The sequence below is a fragment of the Lepisosteus platostomus genome, chromosome 9 (assembly GCF_059453375.1).
Source record: "Lepisosteus platostomus isolate fLepPlt1 chromosome 9, fLepPlt1.hap1, whole genome shotgun sequence".
Taxonomy (NCBI): Eukaryota; Metazoa; Chordata; class Actinopteri; order Semionotiformes; family Lepisosteidae; genus Lepisosteus; species Lepisosteus platostomus.
The window spans coordinates 3,268,865-3,292,500 of NC_142619.1; the positions used below are offsets into that span (position 1 = coordinate 3,268,865).

A 23,636-nucleotide genomic window follows, 5' to 3' on the forward strand; every position below is an offset into this window, starting at 1 on the left:
GAGACCGTGTGTGTGTGTGAGAGAGGCACTGGGAAGGCTGGGACTGTCGTGGAGACTGTGTGGGGGCGAGAGGCTGGGAAGACTGGGACTGTCTATGGAGACCGTGTGTGTGTGAGAGAGGGGCACTGGGAAGACTGGGACTGTCTATGGAGACCGTGTGTGTGAGAGAGGGGCACTGGGAAGACTGGGACTGTCTATGGAGACCGTGTGTGTGTGAGAGAGGGGCACTGGGAAGACTGGGACTGTCTATGGAGACCGTTTGTGTGAGAGAAACACTGGGAAGACTGGGACTGTCTAGGGAGACCGTGTGAGTGAGAGAGAGGCACTGGCAAGACTGGGACTGTCTATGGAGACCGTGTGTGTGAGAGAGGGGCACTGGGAAGACTGGGACTGTCTATGGAGACCGTGAGAGAGAGAGGCACTGGGAAGGCTGGGACTGTCGTGGAGACTGTGTGGGGGCGAGAGGCTGGGAAGACTGGGACTTTCTACAGAGACCGATTCCTACGGTTGTTGAGGTTTTAGGATACTGTACAAAGTACGTTTGCTCCAGTGCAGGGCTGCAGGCCAATCACCAGCCCCCCCAGCCCCCCCCAGATCCCCCACCTCACCTTGTTTTTGATCTTTCGCCGGATCTTCTTCAGCGCTTTCTCCTCGGCTTTGGACAGGGGCAGCTTGGTGGGGACGGGGTAGCCCTCGGCGATCAGCGTGCGCTTCTCCTCCTCGGTCAGGATGAGGGGGCCCGTGCCCTGCAGCTTCTGCCCACGGAGAGCACAGACAGCCTCAGCAGAAGCCGTGGTGCAGTGGCGGCGGTGGGGAGGGCGCCCCCTGCTGTCTGGTCAGGAACAGGCACGCCCCTCCCCCCCCTCCCCGGCTGACAGGAAGCAGACTCGGACAGTATTCCGGGATGCATTAAAAATCCCTCTGGGAGATTTACTTTCCCTCTGGTTCAGCGCCGATCTTACAGGTTAATAAAGACCATGGTAGGCGGCTTGTTCCAGTGCTTGTTCCCCCCTAAACAAGAGGTCACTCTCAAAATTGTCCACTTGTTACAGATCATCATTCAGGCAGTGGCATCCTAACTAAACCAGCTATAGCAGGGATCTCAAGTAATTAACGCTGGTGTGATCTGAGCCCTTCTACACTGGGACACAATTTCACTGGTGTGATCTGAGCCCTTTTACACCGGGACACAATTTCACTGGTGTGATCTGAGCCCTTTTACACCGGGACACGGTTTCACTGGTGTGATCTGAGCCCTTTCACACCGGAACACGGTTTCACTGGTGTGATCTGAGCCCTTTCACACCTGAACACGGTTTCACTGGTGTGATCTGAGCCCTTTCACACCGGGACACAGTTTCACTGGCCCGATCTGAGCCCTTTCACACCGGGACACAGTTTCACTGGCCCGATCTGAGCATTTTCACACCTGAACACGGTTTCACTGGTGTGATCTGAGCCCTTTTACACCGGGACACAATTTCACTGGTGTGATCTGAGCCCTTTTACACCGGGACACAATTTCACTGGCGTGATCTGAGCCCTTTTACACCGGGACACAATTTCACTGGTGTGATCTGAGCCCTTTCACACCAGGACACAGTTTCACTGGCCCGATCTGAGCCCTTTCACACCGGGACACAGTTTCACTGGCCCGATCTGAGCCCTTTCACACCGGGACACAGTTTCACTGGCCTGATCTGAGCCCTTTCACACCGGGACACAGTTTCACTGGCCTGATCTGAGCCCTTACACACCGGGACACAGTTTCACTGGCCTGATCTGAGCCCTTTCACACCTGAACATGGTTTCACTGGTGTGATCTGAGCCCTTTTACACCGGGACACAGTTTCACTGGCCTGATCTGAGCCCTTTCACACCAGGACACAGTTTCACTGGCCTGATCTGAGCCCTTTCACACCGGGACACAGTTTCACTGGCCTGATCTGAGCCCTTTCATACCGGGACACGGTTTCACTGGCCCGATCTGAGCCCTTTCACACCGGGACACAGTTTCCTCAGAGGGTGAGAAGATCTGTCACACTGAACTGAAGAACAGCACATGGACAATCCTCCGCGTCCACTCCCACTTCTCCACTTCTGCTGCTGCCACTTATTTAAGCTTTTACGCCTTATAAAGCTTTTAGATTCACTGGGGCAAAGGACTGGCAGAGTCGATCCCCCAGAATGTATCCGAGCTAGACTGTGACACGACGCACGACTCGGCTTCCTTGTCCCTCTTGGTTCTCCAGGACGAATAAAAACACTTCCTGGCTGCCTTTACCACGCCCTCGAGTTTTCCGACAAGCCAGAGGAACGATCCATTTCGGAAAGGGACGCTGCGGTCTATCGTCGCTGCACGGGTGAAGGCAGGAGCTCCGAGCATTGTCACTTCCTGGTTCGGAACTCAGGGGGAGGGTCAAATCTCCCCCCCACCAATCAGAGGCCGAGCCCAACCCCCCGCCCCGCCTCTTGCCCCGCCCCCCTCGGGTACTCACGTGAGGCGCTGTGAGGAGCGGCGAGTTGGTGAGCGAGGAGGGCCCGCGCGGCGCCACCTTCAGGACGGCCTGAGAATGCGCGGGGCTGGCGGGGGCGCAGGAGCGCGTGGGGCTCTGTCCTCCCTCCGAATCGCTGCCGTGGGAGCTGGGGGGCGTAGGGGGCATGTGAAGCGACTCCAGACCTGCGCGGCAGAAGGGAGCCCGTGTCTTAAAGGCGAGGCGACCTTGGCGTTTCAGGGTCCCCTGGCGGGGCCCATCTCAAAGCACGGTGAAACTCTACATGCAGATGACGCCTGCTGCAAAACCTGCAGATAGCTCGTCCATCACAGCGCCTCAGTCAGTGCAGGGACTAGTGAGCAGGAAGGGCCGCCTCACCTCACAGTTCTCACCAACTCCCCCTCTCGCCCCCGTGGAGAGACCAGGGGTTTTCTATACTGTCAATGAATGTATTTTGTTACTGAGATTTAACGAGCTGGGCTGTGTGGGTCTGTAGTATACAGTACTGTGAGTCTGTACTGGGCTGTGTGGGTCTGTAGTATACAGTACTGTGAGTCTGTGCAGAGTGGGTCTGTAGTATACAGTACTGTGAGTCTGTGCTGGGCTGTGTGGGTCTGTAGTATACAGTACTGTGAGTCTGTACTGGGCTGTGTGGGTCTGTAGTATACAGTACTGTGAGTCTGTGCAGAGTGGGTCTGTAGTATACAGTACTGTGAGTCTGTGCTGGGCTGTGTGGGTCTGTAGTATACAGTACTGTGAGTCTGTACTGGGCTGTGTGGGTCTGTAGTATACAGTACTCTGAGTCTGTGCTGGGCTGTGTGGGCCTGTAGTATACAGTACTGTGAGTCTGTGCAGAATGGGTCTGTAGTATACAGCACTGTGAGTCTGTGCTGGGCTGTGTGGGTCTGTAGTATACAGTACTGCGAGTCTGTGCTGTGCTGTGTGGGTCTGTAGTATACAGTACTGTGAGTCTGTGCTGGGCTTTGTGTGTCTGTAGTACACAGTACCGTGAGTCTATGCAGAGTGGGTCTGTAGTATACAGTACTGTGAGTCTGTGCTGGGCTGTGTGGGTCTGTAGTATACAGTACTGTGAGTCTGTGCTGGGCTGTGTGGGTCTGTAGTATACAGTACTGTGAGTCTGTGCTGGGCTGTGTGGGTCTGTAGTATACAGCACTGTGAGTGTGTGCAGAGTGGGTCTGTAGTATACAGTACTGTGAGTCTGTGCTGTGCTGTGTGGGTCTGTAGTATACAGTACTGTGAGTGTGTGCAGAGTGGGTCTGTAGTATACAGTACTGTGAGTGTGTGCAGAGTGGGTCTGTAGTATACAGTACTGTGAGTGTGTGCAGAGTGGGTCTGTAGTATACAGTACTGTGAGTGTGTGCTGGGGTGTGTGGGTCTGTAGTATACAGTACTGTGAGTCTGTGCAGAGTGGGTCTGTAGTATACAGTACTGTGAGTCTGTGCTGGGCTGTGCTGTGTGGGTCTGTAGTATACAGTACTGTGAGTGTGTGCTGGGCTGTGTGGGTCTGTAGTATACAGTACTGTGAGTGTGTGCTGGGCTGTGTGGGTCTGTAGTATACAGTACTGTGAGTCTGTGCAGAGTGGGTTTGTAGTATACAGTACTGTGAGTCTGTGCTGGGCTGTGTGGGTCTGTAGTATACAGTACTGTGAGTGTGTGCAGAGTGGGTCTGTAGGATACAGTTCTGTGAGTCTGTGCAGAGTGGGTCTGTAGTATACAGTACTGTGAGTCTGTGCAGAGTGGGTCTGTAGTATACAGTACTGTGAGTCTGTGCTGTGCTGTGTGGGTCTGTAGTATACAGTACTGTGAGTCTGTGCTGGGCTGTGTGGGTCTGTAGTATACAGTACTGTGAGTGTGTGCTGGGCTGTGTGGGTCTGTAGTATACAGTACTGTGAGTGTGTGCTGTGCTGTGTGGGTCTGTAGTATGCAGTACTGTGAGTCTGTGCAGAGTGGGTCTGTAGTATACAGTACTGTGAGTGTGTGCAGAGTGGGTCTGTAGTATACAGTACTGTGAGTGTGTGCAGAGTGGGTCTGTAGTATACAGTACTGTGAGTCTGTACTGGGCTGTGTGGGTCTGTAGTATACAGTACTGTGAGTGTGTGCAGAGTGGGTCTGTAGTATACAGTACTGTGAGTGTGTGCTGGGCTTTGTGGGTCTGTAGTATACAGTACTGTGAGTGTGTGCTGGGCTGTGTGGGTCTGTAGTATACAGTACTGTGAGTCTGTGCTGTGCTGTGTGGGTCTGTAGTATACAGTACTGTGAGTCTGTGCTGTGCTGTGTGGGTCTGTAGTATACAGTACTGTGAGTCTGTGCTGTGCTGTGTGGGTCTGTAGTATACAGTACTGTGAGTCTGTGCTGGGCTGTGTGGGTCTGTAGTATACAGTACTGTGAGTCTGTGCTGGGCTGTGTGGGTCTGTAGTACACAGTACTGTGAGTCTGTGCTGTGCCGTGTGGGTCTGTAGTATACAGTACTGTGAGTGTGTGCTGGGCTGTGTGGGTCTGTAGTATACAGTACTGTGAGTCTGTGCTGGGCTGAGTGGGTCTGTAGTATACAGTACTGTGAGTCTGTGCTGGGCTGAGTGGGTCTGTAGTATACAGTACTGTGAGTGTGTGCAGAGTGGGTCTGTAGTATACAGTACTGTGAGTGTGTGCTGGGCTGTGTGGGTCTGTAGTATACAGTACTGTGAGTCTGTGCTGTGCCGTGTGGGTCTGTAGTATACAGTACTGTGAGTCTGTGCTGGGCTGTGTGGGTCTGTAGTATACAGTACTGTTAGTGTGTGCAGAGTGGGTCTGTAGTATACAGTACCGTGAGTCTGTGCTGTACAGAACATTTAATTACCCCCAGGGCTGGGGCTGGCAGAGCGATGTTGTACCTTTAGGCGACAGGTTCAGAAACTGATCCACTTCGTGAGGTTCCAGCTTGATCTGCGGGGTGAGGCCGTCAGCGTCCTCTTTCACCTGCGGGATCAGAGCAGGGGGCGATCCGAATCAGAAATATCGCCCTCCACTTCCAGGCGGCCTCGCTGACACGTACTGCTCGTTAACTCTGCCTGCAGGTCACCTGGGAACACTCCTGCGGCGACACGTCCGCTGCACAACCTGTCCTTGTCCACTCGTCCATCACAGCGCCTCAGTCAGTACAGGGACTAGTGAGCAGGAAGGGCCGCCTCACCTCACAGTTCTCACTAACTCCCCCCTCTGGCCAGTGGAGAGACCAGGGCTTTCTCACAACATCAAGTTCAACAGCCTGTACTTGTCCACTCGTCCATCACAGCGCCTCAGCCAGTACAGGGACTAGTGAGCAGGAAGGGCAGTTCTCACCAACTCTCCCTCCCTCGCCCGTGAGGAGACTCTTCGGGACAACGTGGAGACTTCCGGGACTTCCACAAAGTCAGCGGTGACCAGTCTGAGAAACAGGGACTGCAGCTCCCCTTAAAATCTAAAACACCGACCAGACGTCTTCGGGCCCCCCTCTTCAATAAAACTACCCGATGAGCGTATGCAAACGGAGTCCCCCCCGCCAAATAATTATTTCTCCATTCACTGCTGCTTCGGTGCACTGTAGTGGTGATTTCACACGACTAGTCGTGAAACCTTGTGTTTTGCTTGTGCGTTTCGCACGTGGAGGAGCCAAAGACAAAGTTCACCAGCAGGGGACAATACGTCTCTATCTAGCCGGGGGGGGTTGGGGGGGGTCTGGCGAGGAAGGGGCCCAAGACCCCCGGCGAGGACGCGGGACGGCGGCGGGACCCCACCTTGGCGGTCTTGAGCTGGCCGGGCGGGGCGAGCCGGAGAGGCAGGGCCGGGGGGGGCCCCTGGGGGGCCACGCTCAGCGCCAGGGCGGGCAGCAGGCCGGGGGACGGGCACAGCAGCGGCTCCGGCTTCGGCTCCGCGCCGTCCTCCGTCTCCATGGGCCAGTCCTCACCGCCGGGATCGCCTGCGCGGGACAACGGGGCAGAGAGCAGGGGGCGGGGCCGTGAGCGGGGTAACACTGGGGCATTGTATTCGCAACACGGGGCTACAGCTGTTACTGAAGACCTGGTCAACACTCTGGTCTCTTCCCAACCTGACTACTCTACTCGCTGGGGATTAATAATAATAATAATAATAATCCCTCACACTTATACAGCCCCTGTCTGGACCCTCCACTCAGAGCTCTTCCCAGGTCAGGGTCAGGGGGAACCCACTACCGCCACCAGTGTGCGGCCCCACCTGGATGATGCTCCAGTCCTCTCACACACACCAGCTCTCAGTGGGGAGGAGAGCAGAGGGATGGAGCCAGTTCAGAGAGGGGGGTTATTAGGAGGCCATGAGGGGTAAAGGCCAGGGGGGGAAATTTGGTCAGGACACTGGGGTAACACCCCTACCCTTGTCGAGAGACACCCCGAGATTCGTATCCTCACGCCATCTGCTTATCTACGTAGCTCCTGGGATACTGTTCAAGTGCAGAGCGGATTTCACAGAGGAAAGGGCCACAAACCATCCATCCGTTTTCTAACAGCGTCTCCTAATTCAGGGTCTCAGGGGAGCCTGAGTCTATCCCAGCAAGCAACAGGCGCGAGTGAAATCTGGTGTGAGTGTGTGTGTGTGTGCGTGTCCCGTGATGGACTGTCCCTGGTGTGAGTGTGTGTGTGTCTGTGTGTGTCCTGTGATGGACTGGCCCTGGTGTGAGTGTGTGTGTGTCTGTGTGTGTCCTGTGATGGACTGGCCCTGGTGTGAGTGTGTGTGTGTCTGTGTGTGTCCTGTGATGGACTGGCCCTGGTGTGAGTGTGTGTCTGTGTGTGTCCTGTGATGCACTGTCCCTGGTGTGAGTGTGTGTCTGTGTGTGTCCTGTGATGGACTGTCCCTGGTGTGAGTGTGTGACTGTGTGTGTCCTGTGATGACTGTCCCTGGTGTGAGTGTGTGACTGTGTGTGTCCTGTGATGGACTGGCCCTGGTGTGAGTGTGTGTCTGTGTGTGTCCTGTGATGGACTGGCCCTGGTGTGAGTGTGTGTCTGTGTGTGTCCTGTGACCGACTGGCGTCCCATCCAGGGTGTATCCTGCCTTGTGCCGGCTGCTTGCTGGGATAGGCCCCCCTGCAACCCTGTACTGGATAAAGAGGTTGGAAAGCGTCTGGCTGGATGGATCGATGGACGGATCATGGACCTGCAATGTTTCTGGGTCTCCAAACACTCCTGCCAAAATGTAGAGCCGCTGACCTCCAACCCCTGACCTCTGACCTACCGCCATCGCTGGCCCCCTCGCCCGGGAGGTGAGAGAGGGGCGACTGGGGCCGGGAGTCCCCGCAGAGGGAGTAGCTGTGCTCCGCCTGGATGTGTGGCGGGGCGGGGGACGCGGCCAGCTCCTCGTCCCCGTCCCCCGCCCCCGCCCGGTCCGACAGGAAGGGGTCGCTCAAGAGCTGGCCCAGCAGGGCCTCTTGGGAGAAGTCGTCCAGGAGCCCGGAGAAGTGCTGTGGACACAGGGGAGAGGACCGGCATTGAATGGCGCTTCACCAAACCCTGAACAGAGACAGTGTCGGGATAAGAGCAGAGAAGATCGCTCTATTGGCCAGATACAGTGTCCCGCCTGAGGAATGTGTCTTTTCTCAGACCCCAGCTTGCTCTCCAGGAGACACACAGACAGGGAGAGAGAAGCTGGGGGTCAGAGCGCAGGGTCGGCCATTTATACAGCGCCCCTGGAGCAGCTGGGGTGAAGGGCCTCGCTCAGGGGGGCCCCCAGGGAGTAGGATTCCACTGCCGGCCGCGGGATTCGAACCGGCAACCTCCCGGCCACAGGCGCAGGTCCTGAGCCACAGAGCCAGCGCCCCGCAGGATGTACGGGATTTCTCCCACTCAGACTGTCCCAAAATGGGGACCACAGGAGGACCAGTAAACCAGACAGTCTCCTATTCCATGTAAATGCATGGATCATGGATCATGGATCATGGATCATGGATCATGGATCATGGATCATGGATCATGCATCATGCATCATGCATCATGCATCATGCACTTGCGCTACGCCTGTGGGATCAGCTACATGAGAGCTCATGAGAGCTCCCAGCCCGTGGGGTGACGGGAGCCTATCGCGGAGTCTATCTCGCTTGCAGTTTGCAGACGTGCAGCGTGGAGCTGGAGCGTGTCGGGAGGCCGCGAGTGACTTGATCTGCACAGGACAGAGAAGAGCCGGCAGACCTCATCTTCACTGCAGTGAACGGGGGGGGGGGGGTTGGGGGGCAGGCCAGAGAGCACGTCCAAGATGCAGGGGAGCCGGAGCGCCCCCACAAAAATGCTGTTGACCTACTGAAACTACTGAGGGCGGAGTTGGGTGGGGGAAAGGCCGGTATCCTACGCAAGAGCGCCGCTTTAAAAGATCGACGTGTACCCCCCTTTCATGTCCTCCGCCAGGACGAGCGCCACACGACTTTTCTTCTTTTTTTTTTTTAGGTTTCTAGTCGTTTTCTTTCCACAACACACACACACACACACAAAAAAAAGACACACGGATCAGCCCGGGCCTCTCCCGTCTCGGCCGGAGCCCATGACGTCACTCCCGAGCGCGCCACAGACGCGGACGCGCCGTCGGGCCCAAATTTTGGAAAAAGTCGCCTTCGTGGCCGCAGAATACGACTCGTTATACTTCCGCCCGGGTGAAGACTGAAGAATAAATAAATAAAAAAATAAAAGCTCGAACTCCAAAGTCTCACGTCTCTTGGGAAAACACAACTTCTGAGCTCTCTTTCACAATTAACAGTAACTGCGCCTCAAGCCTCACGGGGGGACTCGCAGCACGGAGACGTTTCCAGTCCGACCAGTGCCCGTCACCGACTGGCAGAGACAAACCAGTAAATTAACATTTCTTTAGCAGTCCTGTGCCCCCCATGCGTTCACCAAAATCGACTAAAACCTCGACGGGAAGACTATATTGCCCTGCGACGTGACACACCTCGCTCAGATATTTTTTTTTTTTTGAGAGCGCCGTGAAGAGAGTTAAAAAGATGAGTTCCCCCCCCGCGCCGGAGAAATACATCTTCCATCTTAATCTCCTAAACCTCTATTCGCACCCCGGACCAGAAAGCGTTTAAGAGCAGGTCAACTAAAATATATAACGGGACCGCCGAAAGGAGGAGAGCGAACGATTATTTTGCATTATTAAAAAATAACAACAACAACATTAACAAAGAATAATGACAATTACTTCAATCTTGCCGGAAAATTAATCAGACGTGAAAAATGACACTTTTTTGTGACAGTAACAGTAAACCAACAATGTGACTGTCGAGACTTTAAAAAATAGACAGAACCCCTCCCCCCATGTGTACTGCAGGTTTCTGCAGCTTCACATCAAGAATGACATGGCGTTTGGAAAGCGCCACACGGGCTCGGAAACACAAAATAGCGAATCCCTTTGGCGGGGGTGGATGGGAGGAGTTTTCCCCTCCGGCTGGGCTTTGCATTCCGTTTTCCACAGGAATGTCAGCTGTGGTCTTGCAGCGCCTCGGCCTATGAGGAAGGCGGGGGGCCGGCGGGGTTGGTGATGAGAGAGAGAGAGAGGTCACAACAACTCCCAATCCTACTGGGAGAGGGAGGAGGGAACTCAGTTGAACTGGCAGCCCAGTGTGTGATCTCCTGTCCCAGCCTGAGGAACAGACAGTGAGCCTGTCTCTCAATAATAATAATACAGTGTGCGATCTCCTGTCCCAGCCTGAGGAACGGACAGTGAGCCTGTCTCTCAATAATAATAATACAGTGTGCGATCTCCTGTCCCAGCCTGAGGAACAGACAGTGAGCCTGTCTCTCAGTAATAATAATACAGTGTGCGATCTCCTGTCCCAGCCTGAGGAACAGACGATGAGTCTGTCTCTCAATAATAATAATACAGTGTGTGATCTCCTGTCCCAGCCCGAGGAACAGACAGTGAGCCTGTCTCTCAATAATAATAATACAGTGTGTGATCTCCTGTCCCAGCCTGAGGAACAGTGAGCCTGTCTCTCAATAATAATAATACAGTGTGTGATCTCCTGTCCCAGCCTGGCAACACTGATGTATTCATTGGTCATGCCAATAAAGCTTCTGGAATCAAAGCAAATCAAACCGATATTGCATTTGTTCCCGTGTCTATGAGTACTGCACCTACACAGAGACGCAGAGGCATCTCCCAGACCGGAGAGGCGTGAACTCGCAGTGCAGGAGGCCGAGAGACACAATCCCGAATACTGTCTTTGCCAGCCTCTGTCTGTAGAGGGTAGATTCGATTTGACTTTCAATAAGACTTGGGGAAAATGGTTCGGATGGTTCTATCTACCTTGAGATGGCTTAGTTTCCTTAGAAAAAAGTCTCTGCTGTCCTTTTTTTTTGTAAATGGCGGACTCTGCTCTTCTCTAGGCAGCTGTTATGCAGGGCCAGTGGACAGAAGCACCTCCGTGCTCTGATCACGCAGAGTTTTCTAGGCAGAGTTTCAGGGAGATTTATCACCTCAACAGCAGCCTGTCAGCATGTGTGTGGTTTTTTTTCTACGCGGGGAAATACCAAAACGGCGCCTTCGTTACCGATCTGGGACTTTCGGGGACACGATACTGAGAATCAGGACTGCGGGGAGGTTTCACAGCAGGTTAATTTGAGAGCCGTCCTGAGAGTACCAGGTGGTATATCATTATAGCAGAGCTTACTGCTCCTTTTCTTAGACTTTTTTTTTTAAATCAATAAACAGACCTCCGGGCAGCACAGTGGTGTAGGGGTCGGCGTTGCTGCCTCGCAGCACTGGGGCCCTGGGTTCGATCCCTGGGGTGCTGTCTGTGTGGAGTTTGCATGTGCTCCAGTGTTAGTGTACATTTCCTCCACAGCCCAGAGGCAGACTGGGTAGGTTAACGGGCTTCTGGGAAAACTGGCCCTGGTGTGAGTGTGTGTGTGTCCGTGTGTGTCCTGTGATGGACTGGCCCTGGTGTGAGTGTGTGTGTCTGTGTGTGTCCTGTGTTGGACTGGCCCTGGTGTGAGTGTGTGTCTCTGTGTGTGTCCTGTGATGGACTGGCCCTGGTGTGAGTGTGTGTGTCTGTGTGTGTCCTGTGATGGACTGGCCCTGGTGTGAGTGTGTGTGTGTGTGTGTGTCCTGTGATGGACTGGCCCTGGTGTGAGTGTGTGTGTGTGTGTGTGTGTGTGTGTGTGTGAGAGTGTGTGTGTCCGTGTGAGAGTGTGTGTGTCCGTGTGTCCTGTGATGGACTGGCCCTGGTGCGAGTGTGTCTGTGTGGGTGTCCGTGTGTCCTGTGATGGACTGGTCCTGGTGTGAGTGTGTCTGTGTGTGTGTCCTGTGTGTCCTGTGATGGACTGGCCCTGGTGTGTGCGTGTGTCCTCTGCTGGACTGGCATCCTGCCTTGTGCTGGCCCAGACAGGCTCATGGCCCTGTACTGCAGACAGCAGTTAGACGATGGGTGGCTGGATGAACACTGACTCTATTTTGACATTTACAGTTCTGCTGGATCTCTTCTTTAAGATGCAGCAGAGTGCCGGACAGTCACATCCACCAGAACAGCCCTGCCAAACGCCCGCTCCACATTCTCCACTGCGGTCTGTAAAAGCCCTCCGTTAGCTCCAGCCTGACCCCAGGACACTGCATCATCCCGACTGGCACCAGAACACTTGCTCTTTGTCTGCGCAGAAGGATCGCGACACAGGAGTGAGACGCGTCTCACACCCGACTTCCTGGCCTGGTTATACGGTATACAGCAAAAGTGTCTTTAGTTCTGACATTTTTAACATGCAAGTCTCATTCAAACACTTACACACACTTCTCATACACACGCGCACTCACTCACAATCTCACATGCACACACTCACACACACTGTCACTGGCTCTCACACGCGCACAATCACACACACTCATTCGTGCACTCACACAATCACACACACACTCACAATCACACACACTGTCATTGGCTCGCACACACACGTGCACACTCACAATCACACGCTCACTCACACAGTCATTGGCTCTCACACACGTGCACACTCACAATCACACGCTCACTCACACACACTGTCATTGGCCCTCACACACATGCACACTCACAATCACACACACTGTCATTGACTCTCACACACATGCACACTCACAATCACACGCTCACTCACACACACTGTCATTGGCTCTCACACACACACAATCCCACACATGCACACTCACAATCACACACACTGTCATTGACTCTCACACACATGCACACTCACAATCACACGCTCACTCACACACACTGTCATTGGCTCTCACACACGTGCATACTCACAATCACACAATCACACACACTGTCATTGACTCTCACACACATGCACACTCACAATCACACGCTCACTCACACACACTGTCATTGGCTCTCACACACACACAATCCCACACATGCACACTCACAATCACACACACTGTCATTGACTCTCACACACATGCACACTCACAATCACACGCTCACTCACACACAATGTCATTTGCTCTCACACACACACAATCACACACATGCACACTCACAATCACACACACTGTCATTGACTCTCACACACATGCACACTCACAATCACACGCTCACTCACACACACTGTCATTGGCTCTCACACACACACAATCCCACACATGCACACTCACAATCACACACACTGTCATTGGCTCTCACACACGTGCACACTCACAATCACACACTCACTCACACACACTGTCACTGGCTCTCACACTCACTCATGCACACACACACTGTCACTGGCTCTCACACTCACAATCACACGCTCACGTGCGCACACTCACAATCACACACACTGTCACCGGCTCACACACACACACACCCTCTTATTCCTATTCGGACTGCGAGCCAGCCAGGTGCCGACTGGTGTCCCGGGACAGCCCACTGGAGCTCCAGCCCAGGTGCCCTCCTCCTCCTCCCCCCCCCCAAGGCTGCGGCCGACACAAAGCTGCTCCTTTCAGCCCGGGCCGGCCCACCGGGGGCCGTCGCGGGGCCCGGGACAGGCAGGCAGTGTCCGCGGGGCGCGGAGGAGGAACAAAGCCCGCTCTGTTGGAGCCCCCCGCCTCGCCAGCTGGCCGGGCCTGGGAGCCTCGCAGCTCCGACTCAACGACGGCCCCCCGTCCCAGCAACCCTTCCGCATCGCAGCTCCACGCCACAGCGGCCCAACAGCTGTCTTTACCCAGAGGTGCGAACCTGCCCTTAGCCACACTGCCCCTCCACTGCGAGCTGTGGCCCGGAGGGGACGGGCAGGGCCGGATCTCCCATGAGGCTCTGCAGGCACAGTGCCCAGGGCCCACGCAGGAGGGAAACACCAGTGACGGACGAGAAACGAGCTGGAGCAACAGGCCTGCGATGGACTCCAGGTGCTCCAGATCAACGATCAGACGCTGTCCAGCGGCTCTTCTAGAGACTAGGAGTGTCGAAGTGACAGCCGCTCGGCTCCGTCAGTCACGCGGTTTGGCATGAGAACAGTTCGAAGTGCGTTAATCGACGCCGTTCAACTGGTCATTACTAGCGGACAGAACTATGCTGTGTGTGTGCGCGCGCGTCCCCCGTCCAGGCCGTACCCCCCCCTTGAGCCCGCTGCTTGCTGGGATAGACTCCAGCTCCCCCGCGATCCTGAATTGGATAAAGCCGTTGGAAAAATGCTGGAAGGTATTCCGATCATCACCCAAACACGCAGATCACATACGTCACGCAGGTTTAAAAAAAAAATCACAGTATTTCCAGACTCGTTCGATCATCCCAATCCGGCAGAGCGCAACCCCAACAGAGGATTCCCTTGGGAGGTTTTTTTTTCGGGTTCTTTTACAGTAAAGTGAGAGACAGAGAGAGGAGTTCAATTTGCCACAGTGAGATTCTTACTGGCTCTGTCCTCTCGGGACAGTCACAGCACACAGCACTCGGGACAACACTTTCACACGATGTGCACGGTGAATTCAAAACAGTACCAATAAGAATTATTATTATCATGACAATCACAGTCAACCATCCTGCACAACAACATACTTCGGATCATACAGAACAATAAACAGTAGTGATAAGATCGGATCACTCTATTGGCCAGATACAGTGTCTCGCCTGAGGAATGTGTCTTTTCTCAGACCCCAGCCTGCTCTCCAGGAGACACACAGACAGGGAGAGAGAAGCTGGGGGTCAGAGCGCAGGGTCGGCCATTTATACAGCACCCCTGGAGCAGCTGGGGTGAAGGGCCTCGCTCAGGTGCCCCAAGGGAGTAGGATTCCTCCATGGGATTCGAACCGGCAACCTCCCAGCCACAGGCGCAGGTCCTGAGCCACAGAGCCAGCGCTCCGCCCCTGGACTAAACTTGGTATCAGATCACTCTGTTGTCCAGGTACAGTGTCTCGCATGAGGAATGTGTCTTCTCTCAGACCCCAGCCTGCTCTCCAGGAGACACACAGACAGGGAGAGAGAAGCTGGGGGTCAGAGCGCAGGGTCGGCCATTTATACGGCGCCCCTGGAGCAGCTGGGGTGAAGGGCCTCGCTCAGGGGGGCCCCAAGGGAGTAGGATTCCTCTGCTGGGCCGCGGGATTCGAACCGGCAACCTCCCGGCCACAGGCGCAGGTCCTGAGCCGCAGAGCCAGCGCCCCGCCTCCATGATATTAAGTGCCGAAGAGAAAAAGCGAGGCAGCCCCTCTCCGCCCTGCTCCTCGCCCCCCTGCAGAAGGAACGGACAGCCCTTTTTTTTTCTGCCTAGTCATTTTATTTCTCTCCCCTCCCCGACGTCATCCAAGAGTGCTGCCAGGGGGACACAGAGACAGGGCGCCGGGCAGGTAGGAGATCGCGGCGCGGCCCCCTACCTCGCACCTTTCCCTCGTGATGGACACAGGGAAAACAGCCGTGGAGGGGAATCCAATCGATCTGGAATTCAAACCAGCAGCATCACAGAGGAGCCCAAGGCAGCAGTACGGATCTGTGGCCAGGGCTGGGGAGGTATAACTGGAGGGGGGGGGGGGGTTGCGGGATCAAGTCCTGGGGTGAGGCACAGCTGGGCGAAAAATGCAGGGAAAAACGGGGGCCGGAGCCACGGAGCTCGGGATCGAGCCCCTCCGATCCAGAACAAACCCGCGGGCCGATCATCGTTTTAACCCCAGGCACGCGCACAGGGAGAAAAGGACGCGGGAGGTTCGACACCTCACGCCGTGAAACGCAGGCGTTGGGGGGGGGGCTGGAGCGCCTATCGCCGCCCAGATCTCCTCGGCCCCGGGGGGGGTGTACTGTTCTTCCCAAACGACCTGCAGTGGTCTCCTCACTGGGGCTGCGGGCGTCTACTGGGAATCTGCCAGCAAAACACGCCTCCCCTTCAGGGGCAAAGGGGGAAAGGGCAGCTTCATCGAGCGCCGAGGGGCTGATTGCGCGCGCACCGCGATCGAGACGAAGGAGGGCGCGTGCCGGAACTTTGGCCTGGCTCAGCTGTACACCTGTCAGTCAGGGGGCGAAGTTCACCGGGGCGATGAGTTCTCAGTGCTCAGGCTGGAAACTACGGGAGTCCAAAGGCAAAAACGCAGACGTGCAGACAGAGGGATGTGAAAGACAGTCCCAATAAGGGCAGCGACCTCAGCACGGGGCTTGTGATAGTCACATTAAGATAAGATCAGATCACTTTATTGTCCATTTACAGTGTCCCGCCTGGGGAAAGTGTCTTTTCTCAGACCCCAGCTTGCTCTCCAGGAGACACACAGACAGGGAGAGAAGCTGGGGGTCAGAGCGCAGGGTCGGCCATTTATACGGCACCCCTGGAGCAGCTGGGGTGAAGGGCCTCGCTCAGGGGGCCCCACGGAGTAGGATTCCTCTGCTGGGCCGCGGGATTCAAACCGGCAACCTCCCAGCCACAGGCACAGATCCTGAGCCACAGAGCCAGCGCCCCGCCCCACCACATTCTCACCAGACCTGCTGTTTCGGATTCCCGATTGATCTTGGCGCTGATCACGGCACGTAGGCACCACTCGGGGCTCCCAGAAATTCTGTCACAAATCCGCGCCTGCGTGTATCCAAACAGTGGGTTGCCTGGTGTTCTCTTGTTTAGTTCTTTACAATAACAGTCAAGCACACGATATTATTTCAGCAAAAAGTCTCAAATAAAAAAAGTGCCAAATAAAGTACCCCATGTACTTTCAAAACAAGTAAAACACAAAACATTTTGAGCATTAGAGCTTCACGAACAAAATATATATATATTCCTCTGTATTGGACATCTACAGCTCTTTATCTGTAGGGGTGTTACCCCAGTGTCCTGGCCCAAATTTCCCCCCTGGCCTTTACCCCTCATGGCCTCCTAATAACCCCCCTCTCTGAACTGGCTCCATCCCTCTGCTCTCCTCCCCACTGAGAGCTGGTGAGTGTGAGAGGACTGGAGCATCATCCAGGTGGGGCTGCACACTGGTGGGGGTAGTGGGATTCCCCCTGACCTGGAAAGAGCTCGGAGTGGAGGGTCCAGAAAAGCACTACACCATTTCTAACACTTGTGATTATCCCTTGATGCTTCCTAAAGAAGCATCTGCCAGAGAGAAACTCGAGACACAGTATTTGGGCCCATTAATGGACTCTCTCTCCTCTTTATGGGATATGATTGAACAAACACGACTGCACTTCGGCGAAGCCCGTCTGATCATTTTCACACAGCCCCGACAGAAGCAGAAACGAACGCACACCGGATGGAGCTTTCACAGTTGCAGGTCAGTGGATTCTTTAATCGATAATGGAGACGGAGAGCACGTAATTCCTGCGATCTTGCGGAGGAGCATGCACGTGCCGGCAGGAATAACAAGACCACAGAATCCGGGTTTTCAGGAACTAGGGGTGCCCCCCGGGAGCCATGCAGGAGCACAGGGCTGAGGGGGGGACCGTGGTTCTCAGTGCCGTGCAACATTCCAGCAGGCAACCAAGGTAAACAGGGAGGCCCACGGGAGAGGGGGGGGTGGGGGGCAGGCGAGTCAGACCGAGGGCCCTCCCTTCCAGCAGACACCCCAGGGAGCAGAGCCCAGACAAGCGGCCACACATCTGTACAAGGAGGGGCCAATACACAGCCGTTACCACCAACAGAATCCCTCCTTCCCCCCAAAAAACAAACAACAGCCATGCAGAACAACTTGCGATGAAAACCCTCCACCGTGAGCAACGGGGATTCGCGATCTCAAGAGGCCAAGCGAGTTCTGGTCGGAGAGGAATCGATCGATCGCCTCGCAGTTCAGTTTCACTTTTCAGACGGGGCCCTTAGATCGTGCGCTGCAGACGAGGGGGTCTGGTCGAAGAACTCTGTCTGTTAACAGAGGCGGGGGTGGGAGGGGGAACAGGGACGTGCACGGCTGGGTTTCTGGCTAGGAGGGTGTTGAGGCCGCAGCGCCTCAAAAGGCGTGATCAGTTTTTTCCAGTGAGTCAGGGAGCCGTCTGGAAAGCAACAGACAAGACAGCTCTCGTCCTGCAGGCGCGGAAAACCTCCCCCGCTGGGGCCATGCACGGCCGGCTTGCGCTGGGGGGCACACACACACATCGCGGCCCCCTGCCCGCCCCAGCACGCCCAGAAAGAGACAGATCGATATATATACCCACGGCCGCACACCCGTGAACAAAACTCGCACCCGTGGAAGCCCCAAATGAAAATGTCCTGGCTTGCAGCAACCCTGTACAAGTTCCAGACGTCTTCAACTGTATTTACCGCCCCCCAAATCCCCAGAGATCTCTCAAATACGTCCTTCCTCTTTGATAAAAGATCAAGCAGAACCGAACCGTCAGGCGCCGCAGACAGATGTTCACCCCTCCCTCGCGCCGAAGGTCAAAGGGGAGCCGTCTCCCTCGCCACCGTTACTAGGCAACGCCTCCGGATGAGGTGCCCGGCGGCCGAAACACAACTCCTCTTCCTCCTCCTCCTCCTCCTCCCCCGCCTCCACGCCGCTTTCCGTGGAGGAATTTACACAGCAAACACCCGACATGTCCCTTTCCATGCCCAAACGCCGCCCCCCCCCACTCCAATCTTTTACAGACGTTTCACGGCGAAACTGTGTGATAGGGTCCAGCTGTTAATTTCGCTTAAAACCATCAGCTCTCGTAGGGGGTTACCGGAATGGGCGATTGGTGTTTTGCCTTCGGATGATTTTAGACCCTTTTGTAATTTTTTAAAAAAAATAAACCCCGTCGGGGATACCACCATTTAAATAAAAAAGTTAACTCACCTACAGCGCACACACACACACACGCACAAGAAAGCTCACTTTTGTGTTTGTGCAAACTTGGCACGCTTTGCCGAGCGGGGCGTCCCGAGCACAATCCAGCGTTTGTTTTCAACTCCGCAATGCCAAGCAAAAAAAGTTAAACAGTATTTATATATATTGTAACGCAACGGGGGCTCACACAGTGCTTGTCGGCCGTAAGCGTTACAATATATTTATTTTTGTTTTTACTCACGGTGTTGTACAGGGCAGTGTCGCCTTCTCCGGGCTCGGAGAGCTCGCTGAGATTTCTATCCCAGTACAGGAGTGGCTCTCCGCCGTCCAGTATCTCCATCGTTTATATTTTTAAAAAAAAAAGATCGCCGTGAAGACGACTACAGCGGAAAAACAAACAAACAAACAATTCGATGTTTCTATATAGGGGGAACGGATCGTCTTGCAAAAACAGTATTAACGATGACAACCCTAGGAAATGATGCCCTTATAACAGGATCAAACGTTGTTTTGTTTTTTTTTTTGCACGAAAATAACTGCGCAAGTTAGCGAAGGACACACTTAAGTTATTTATTCATGATTAAATGTTGTTGGTTTTTTTTTTTGCTTCGGTCCTTCAAAAGCCCCCCATCCCAGCGCTTCGTTTTCCAAAACCAGGATCGCCGCCCTCGGTCTGTTTATGTTTTTCTTGTTTAAAAAACGTTTAAATCCAGTTCCTTCCCCAAGTGAAGAATTTCCCGTTCCAGACGAGACAGGAATCCGGGGGGCGGGGAGAGGTGGGGATATTACAGATTGGGGGACCCGATCCCTCTCAGACGACGTCCAGTGAGACTCTTTCGTCTCAGTGGAGGGCCCGCCTCTCATCCCTTGCTGCACGGAATCGGCGACACCCGGAAGCACCGCCCACTCCGTTCCTATTCCGACCAATCGGCGTCCGCACCGCCGAAACATCCCGCCTCCCCCCGCGGAAGCTATAGGCCACCTCGCCTGGCTCTCACCTTGACCGACAGCCCGCTCAGCGTATGGGGAGAGGGGGCTGCCCTGCTAGACTGCCTACCGCTGATGGACAGGTACAACTGCCAATCCGTGAAGGCCGAACCCCCCCTCCAATCCGTTCTGGCCAATCACATATAGACAAGAATACCAATCGGTAACACGCCCACGTTGGGGCGCCCCATCCTTCCCATGTGAAGCCTGTCCACCAATCACAACACAGGAATGCCACACAGACCCTCCCACTTTTGCAGGAAACCATTCCCCTTGGATGAACAGGAGGTACTTCATGCGCCTTGTTTTTATCCAAATATTGTGAGATACCCTCACCCACCGCTCTCATTATAAGTAAAAATATATTTTTTTACAACTGTATCTTTTGTGTCTGTGTGTGTAGGACTTCATAGATAGGGGTTTCCAGTATAACAAGTATTAACGAGATGGTTTTCTGGGGTCCCTGACTTCACGAATTAATTTTTATTTTGGCAGCGGGCTCCTAGACTCGAGGCGAGCTCCTTTCACGAACTCTAAGAAAACACTGCAAACATACAACGCCGAAGAAACGTACCGAGCCGTTACCAGTTCACAATCTCGTCTGAACGTACGGAGGCAGGATTACGGACTTCTCATTACACCAAGGAGAGGATTGCAAAAGTAAAGTTTTTTTTGCAAAAGGAAGTAAACCTGCTCGACTGATGACAACATTTCCTGGGAGAGAAGTCAAGTTTGGAGATGTCGTTTGCGGACAGTATGAGTGAGTCTGTGTGTGTCCGTGTGTGTCCTGTAATGGACTGGGATCCTGGGATAGACGCTGGCTTCCCCACGCCCCTGTACTGGATAATGGATAAGGGCTAGAAGTTCTCCCTTCACCTTCCCAAGTCCCAAGTTCACCCATCCAGTTTCTAACGGCTTTATCCAGTTCAGGGACACAGGGCAGCCCGCGTCTATCCCAGCAAACAAGGAACACAAGGCAGGGTACACCCTGGATGGGACACCAGTCCATCACAGGGCACACACACACACCAGGGTCAGTCCATCACAGGGCACACACCAGTGCCAGTCCATCACAGGAGACACACACACAGACACACACTCACACCAGGACCAATTCGCCCAGAAGCTCATTAACCTACCAGCCTGTCTTTGTGCTGCGGGAGGAAACCCCCACAAACACAGGAAGAACATGCAAACTCCACACCGACAGCACCCCCGGGGGATTGAACCGGTGAAGCACGGAACCTGCCCTCCTCTCGCACGAGTTTCCCTCGCCGTTTTTTCCCCCCGGCAGAGAATACCAAAAACCTCTCTTCCCCGAGCGTGGCTTCAAAGTGTAACACACAAACACACGCAGACCTCACTGTGGAACAGCAAAATCAACTACGTCCATTTTATTGCGTCAGCATCATCCCACGATACCTGCACAGCAACACCCTTCCAGTCGGGCCAACATCTAACACACTCCCCCCTCCAGCGACTTCCAAAAAACCCCTTCATTTACACTTTCGCCTCCTCTGCGGAGCGCCTGTAGGGAATAAGCGCTGGGATCTCTGATCTTCAAAGATCTTCCAAGATCGCCGCCATCACATAAAATCCAGTGCCGATCGGTCGATCCGCACACACTTGCTCTGGTCCAGTTCGGCAGCTCGCAGGGAGGGGAGGGGTGTGTGGAGGGGTTATTCGTTCGAAAGCAACGGTATGTTTTCCTGCTTTTGTGCGCCGTCTGGAGTCCTTTTCAGAGACCCAGGGCCTTTTCCCCCAACAGGTTACTCCGGCTGGAAAGACTGGAACTCAGGAAGGGGGGGGTTAATCGGGGTTGAAAGACAGGAACTCAGGAGGTTCGTCGTCGAGAAGGGTTTAGCGTACTGGGCCGTTCCCACAGGCAAACCACGTCCAGTCCAGGGTCCGTCCACGTCTTCCGGATGTCGAAGCGAGGAGAGGGCCGATCGTTTGGAAAAGCTATGAACGGAATTCAGGGCGTGCCGTAGCGAGGGGAGAGGGAGGGGAGGCATCGGCGTCGGCGTCCGATCAGACCCGTTCCTTCGCGCTGTCGCTCAGAAAGATGATGTTGTCTGGGGAAGGGAGAAAAAAAAAAAAAAAGAGAGAAGCACAAGTCAGGGCTGTTTGTCGCTCCTCCGTCATGAAGCGATCGGCTCCGACGCGGCCTGGCTCAGCCGACGAGAGTCAGCCGTTCATTTTTAGGATCGACGGCACGCAGGGGGACCACTCGGAATCTGGAAGGGCTCGCCCCGGGCCGGCGTCAGCCGCGAGACAACTTAAGGACCGGGGAGGAAAAGTCGCTACCCACAATTCCTAAGAGCTACGTCAAAGTGGGAGAGTAAAGACGGTAGGAACCACTGCTGGAAGGAGAGAGACGAGATCGTATAAAGATCTACTTTATTATGCGCGAATCAGTCGCCGTAAACCCTGGGACTCCGTCATTAACTCGGACAAACTCGGCCAAAGAGGGAATTTTGTCTGTAAAATCGGCAATGGCGGGCTTTCCCAGTGCCGGACAAAGCACAGTAAAAGGCTAACGAGACCTAAAAAAAAAAAAGGCTGGGTTGACAATTCAGAAATATCGGATCGCCGAGCGTCGCTTGCGTTTCGGAGGCTCTGGGGAAGGGACAAGGACACCTGCCGTAGAGAGCTTGTGTATTTATAAGGAAAAATAGGCGCCGACGCCAATTGTTTTGAAAGTCAAAAGTGTCGCAAAGCAGACGTGCGTTGTCTAGATTTCTCATGAAACGGGGGCTGAAAAGTGGCACCCCCTGCCCTCTCCCCACCCCCACACTCGGCAGCGATGGGCACCCCCCCCCTGCTCCCCGCCAGTCCTACCGGCTATGATGGTGGTGGCCTGGCGCCTGACGTTGTTTTTGTCCACGTACTCGCCGTAGTCCAGCTTCCCCTCCACGAGGACCCGGGCGCTGCGGAGAGAGACACCCGGGGGTGACAGCCGCCCGCGGCGAGCGCCCGAACCCCAAGCGCAGGGAGAACATGCAAACTCCACACGCGCAGCGCCCCCAGACGGACGTCCCCCCCATTTCCAAAAACGCACGGGCAGCCGATATCACGCCTGGAAAACCAAAGCTAAAAACGTCCTTTTTTTGGGGTGGGGTAATTTCCTTCTGCCCCCCCCCCTGAAAGAAAATCTCCAAGCAGTCGGGGGAGAAGAGACCTGGCCAGGAGACACAGGAAAGCTGTTGAGTTTATCCTCCCCTCCCCCCCTCCGGTCCAGTACGGACAGGCCCCCGCCCGAGTCCCTCACCCTTTCTTGACGTACTGGTAGGCCACATCCCGCAGTCCGGGCCGGAACACCGAGATCCGGTGCCAGGTGGTCTTCTGGCTGATGTCACCTACGGACACCGGAGCAGGGATTACTCTCCCGAGCTTGCGTCCGGGCGGGACGCAGGAGAGAACCTGACCGCCCCCCCCTGGACCCGAAGCAGGAGCGAACTCGGGAACGCGGGCCAGTCGTCACCAGAGGACCGGCAGGTTCGGGATATTTCAACACACCCCTTCCCCCGTCTCGGGAGCTGCAGACTCCCTGCTGTCGTGCAGTAGGTGGTTATGAAACAAACACGTTCCGAAGGCTGAAAAAGGACACAGCTCCATTCATCCATCTCACAGCCACCTTATGTGGCACAGGAGCAGCTGGAGCCTGCCAATGAGCAATGGGCACAAGGCAGGGTATACCCTGGATGGGACACCAGTCCATCACAGGACACACACAGACACACACACACACACACACCAGGGCCAGTCCATCACAGGACACACAGAGACACACACTCACACCAGGGCCAGTCCATCACAGGACACACACGGACACACACGGACACACACACACCAGGGCCAGTCCATCACAGGACACACACGGACACACACACACACACACACACACCAGGGCCAGTCCATCACAGGACACACACACAGACACATCAGGGCCAGTCCATCACAGGACACACACACAGA

General features: G+C 54.8%; 2 protein-coding genes across 5 annotated transcripts in view; both read right to left on the minus strand.

The window, feature by feature from the left end:
* creb3l2 (cAMP responsive element binding protein 3-like 2) overlaps window positions 1-19,523 on the minus strand; it is a 28,234-nt gene extending 8,711 nt beyond the window's left edge. The window contains exons 1-6 of the mRNA XM_088646497.1: window positions 18,913-19,523; window positions 7,737-7,962; window positions 6,269-6,450; window positions 5,387-5,471; window positions 2,499-2,680; window positions 609-755 (exon numbers count right to left, since the gene is read on the minus strand). Coding sequence (XP_088502623.1) covers window positions 609-755; window positions 2,499-2,680; window positions 5,387-5,471; window positions 6,269-6,450; window positions 7,737-7,962; window positions 18,913-19,011 — 921 coding nt within the window. The 5' untranslated portion in view covers window positions 19,012-19,523. The remainder of the gene's footprint in view (window positions 1-608; window positions 756-2,498; window positions 2,681-5,386; window positions 5,472-6,268; window positions 6,451-7,736; window positions 7,963-18,912) is intronic.
* Window positions 19,524-21,022: 1,499 nt separating this feature from the next.
* Window positions 21,023-23,636, minus strand: part of ssbp1 (single-stranded DNA binding protein 1) — an 11,038-nt gene continuing 8,424 nt past the window's right edge. For 3 of the 4 annotated variants that reach the window (XM_088646572.1, XM_088646570.1, XM_088646571.1), the window contains 3 exons: window positions 22,930-23,017; window positions 22,500-22,588; window positions 21,023-21,733 (listed from right to left, as the gene is read on the minus strand). In XM_088646572.1, the coding sequence (XP_088502698.1) occupies window positions 21,690-21,733; window positions 22,500-22,588; window positions 22,930-23,017 (221 nt within the window). In that variant the 3' untranslated portion in view covers window positions 21,023-21,689. The remainder of the gene's footprint in view (window positions 21,734-22,499; window positions 22,589-22,929; window positions 23,018-23,636) is intronic. The other variant, XM_088646573.1, reaches the window with a different exon arrangement.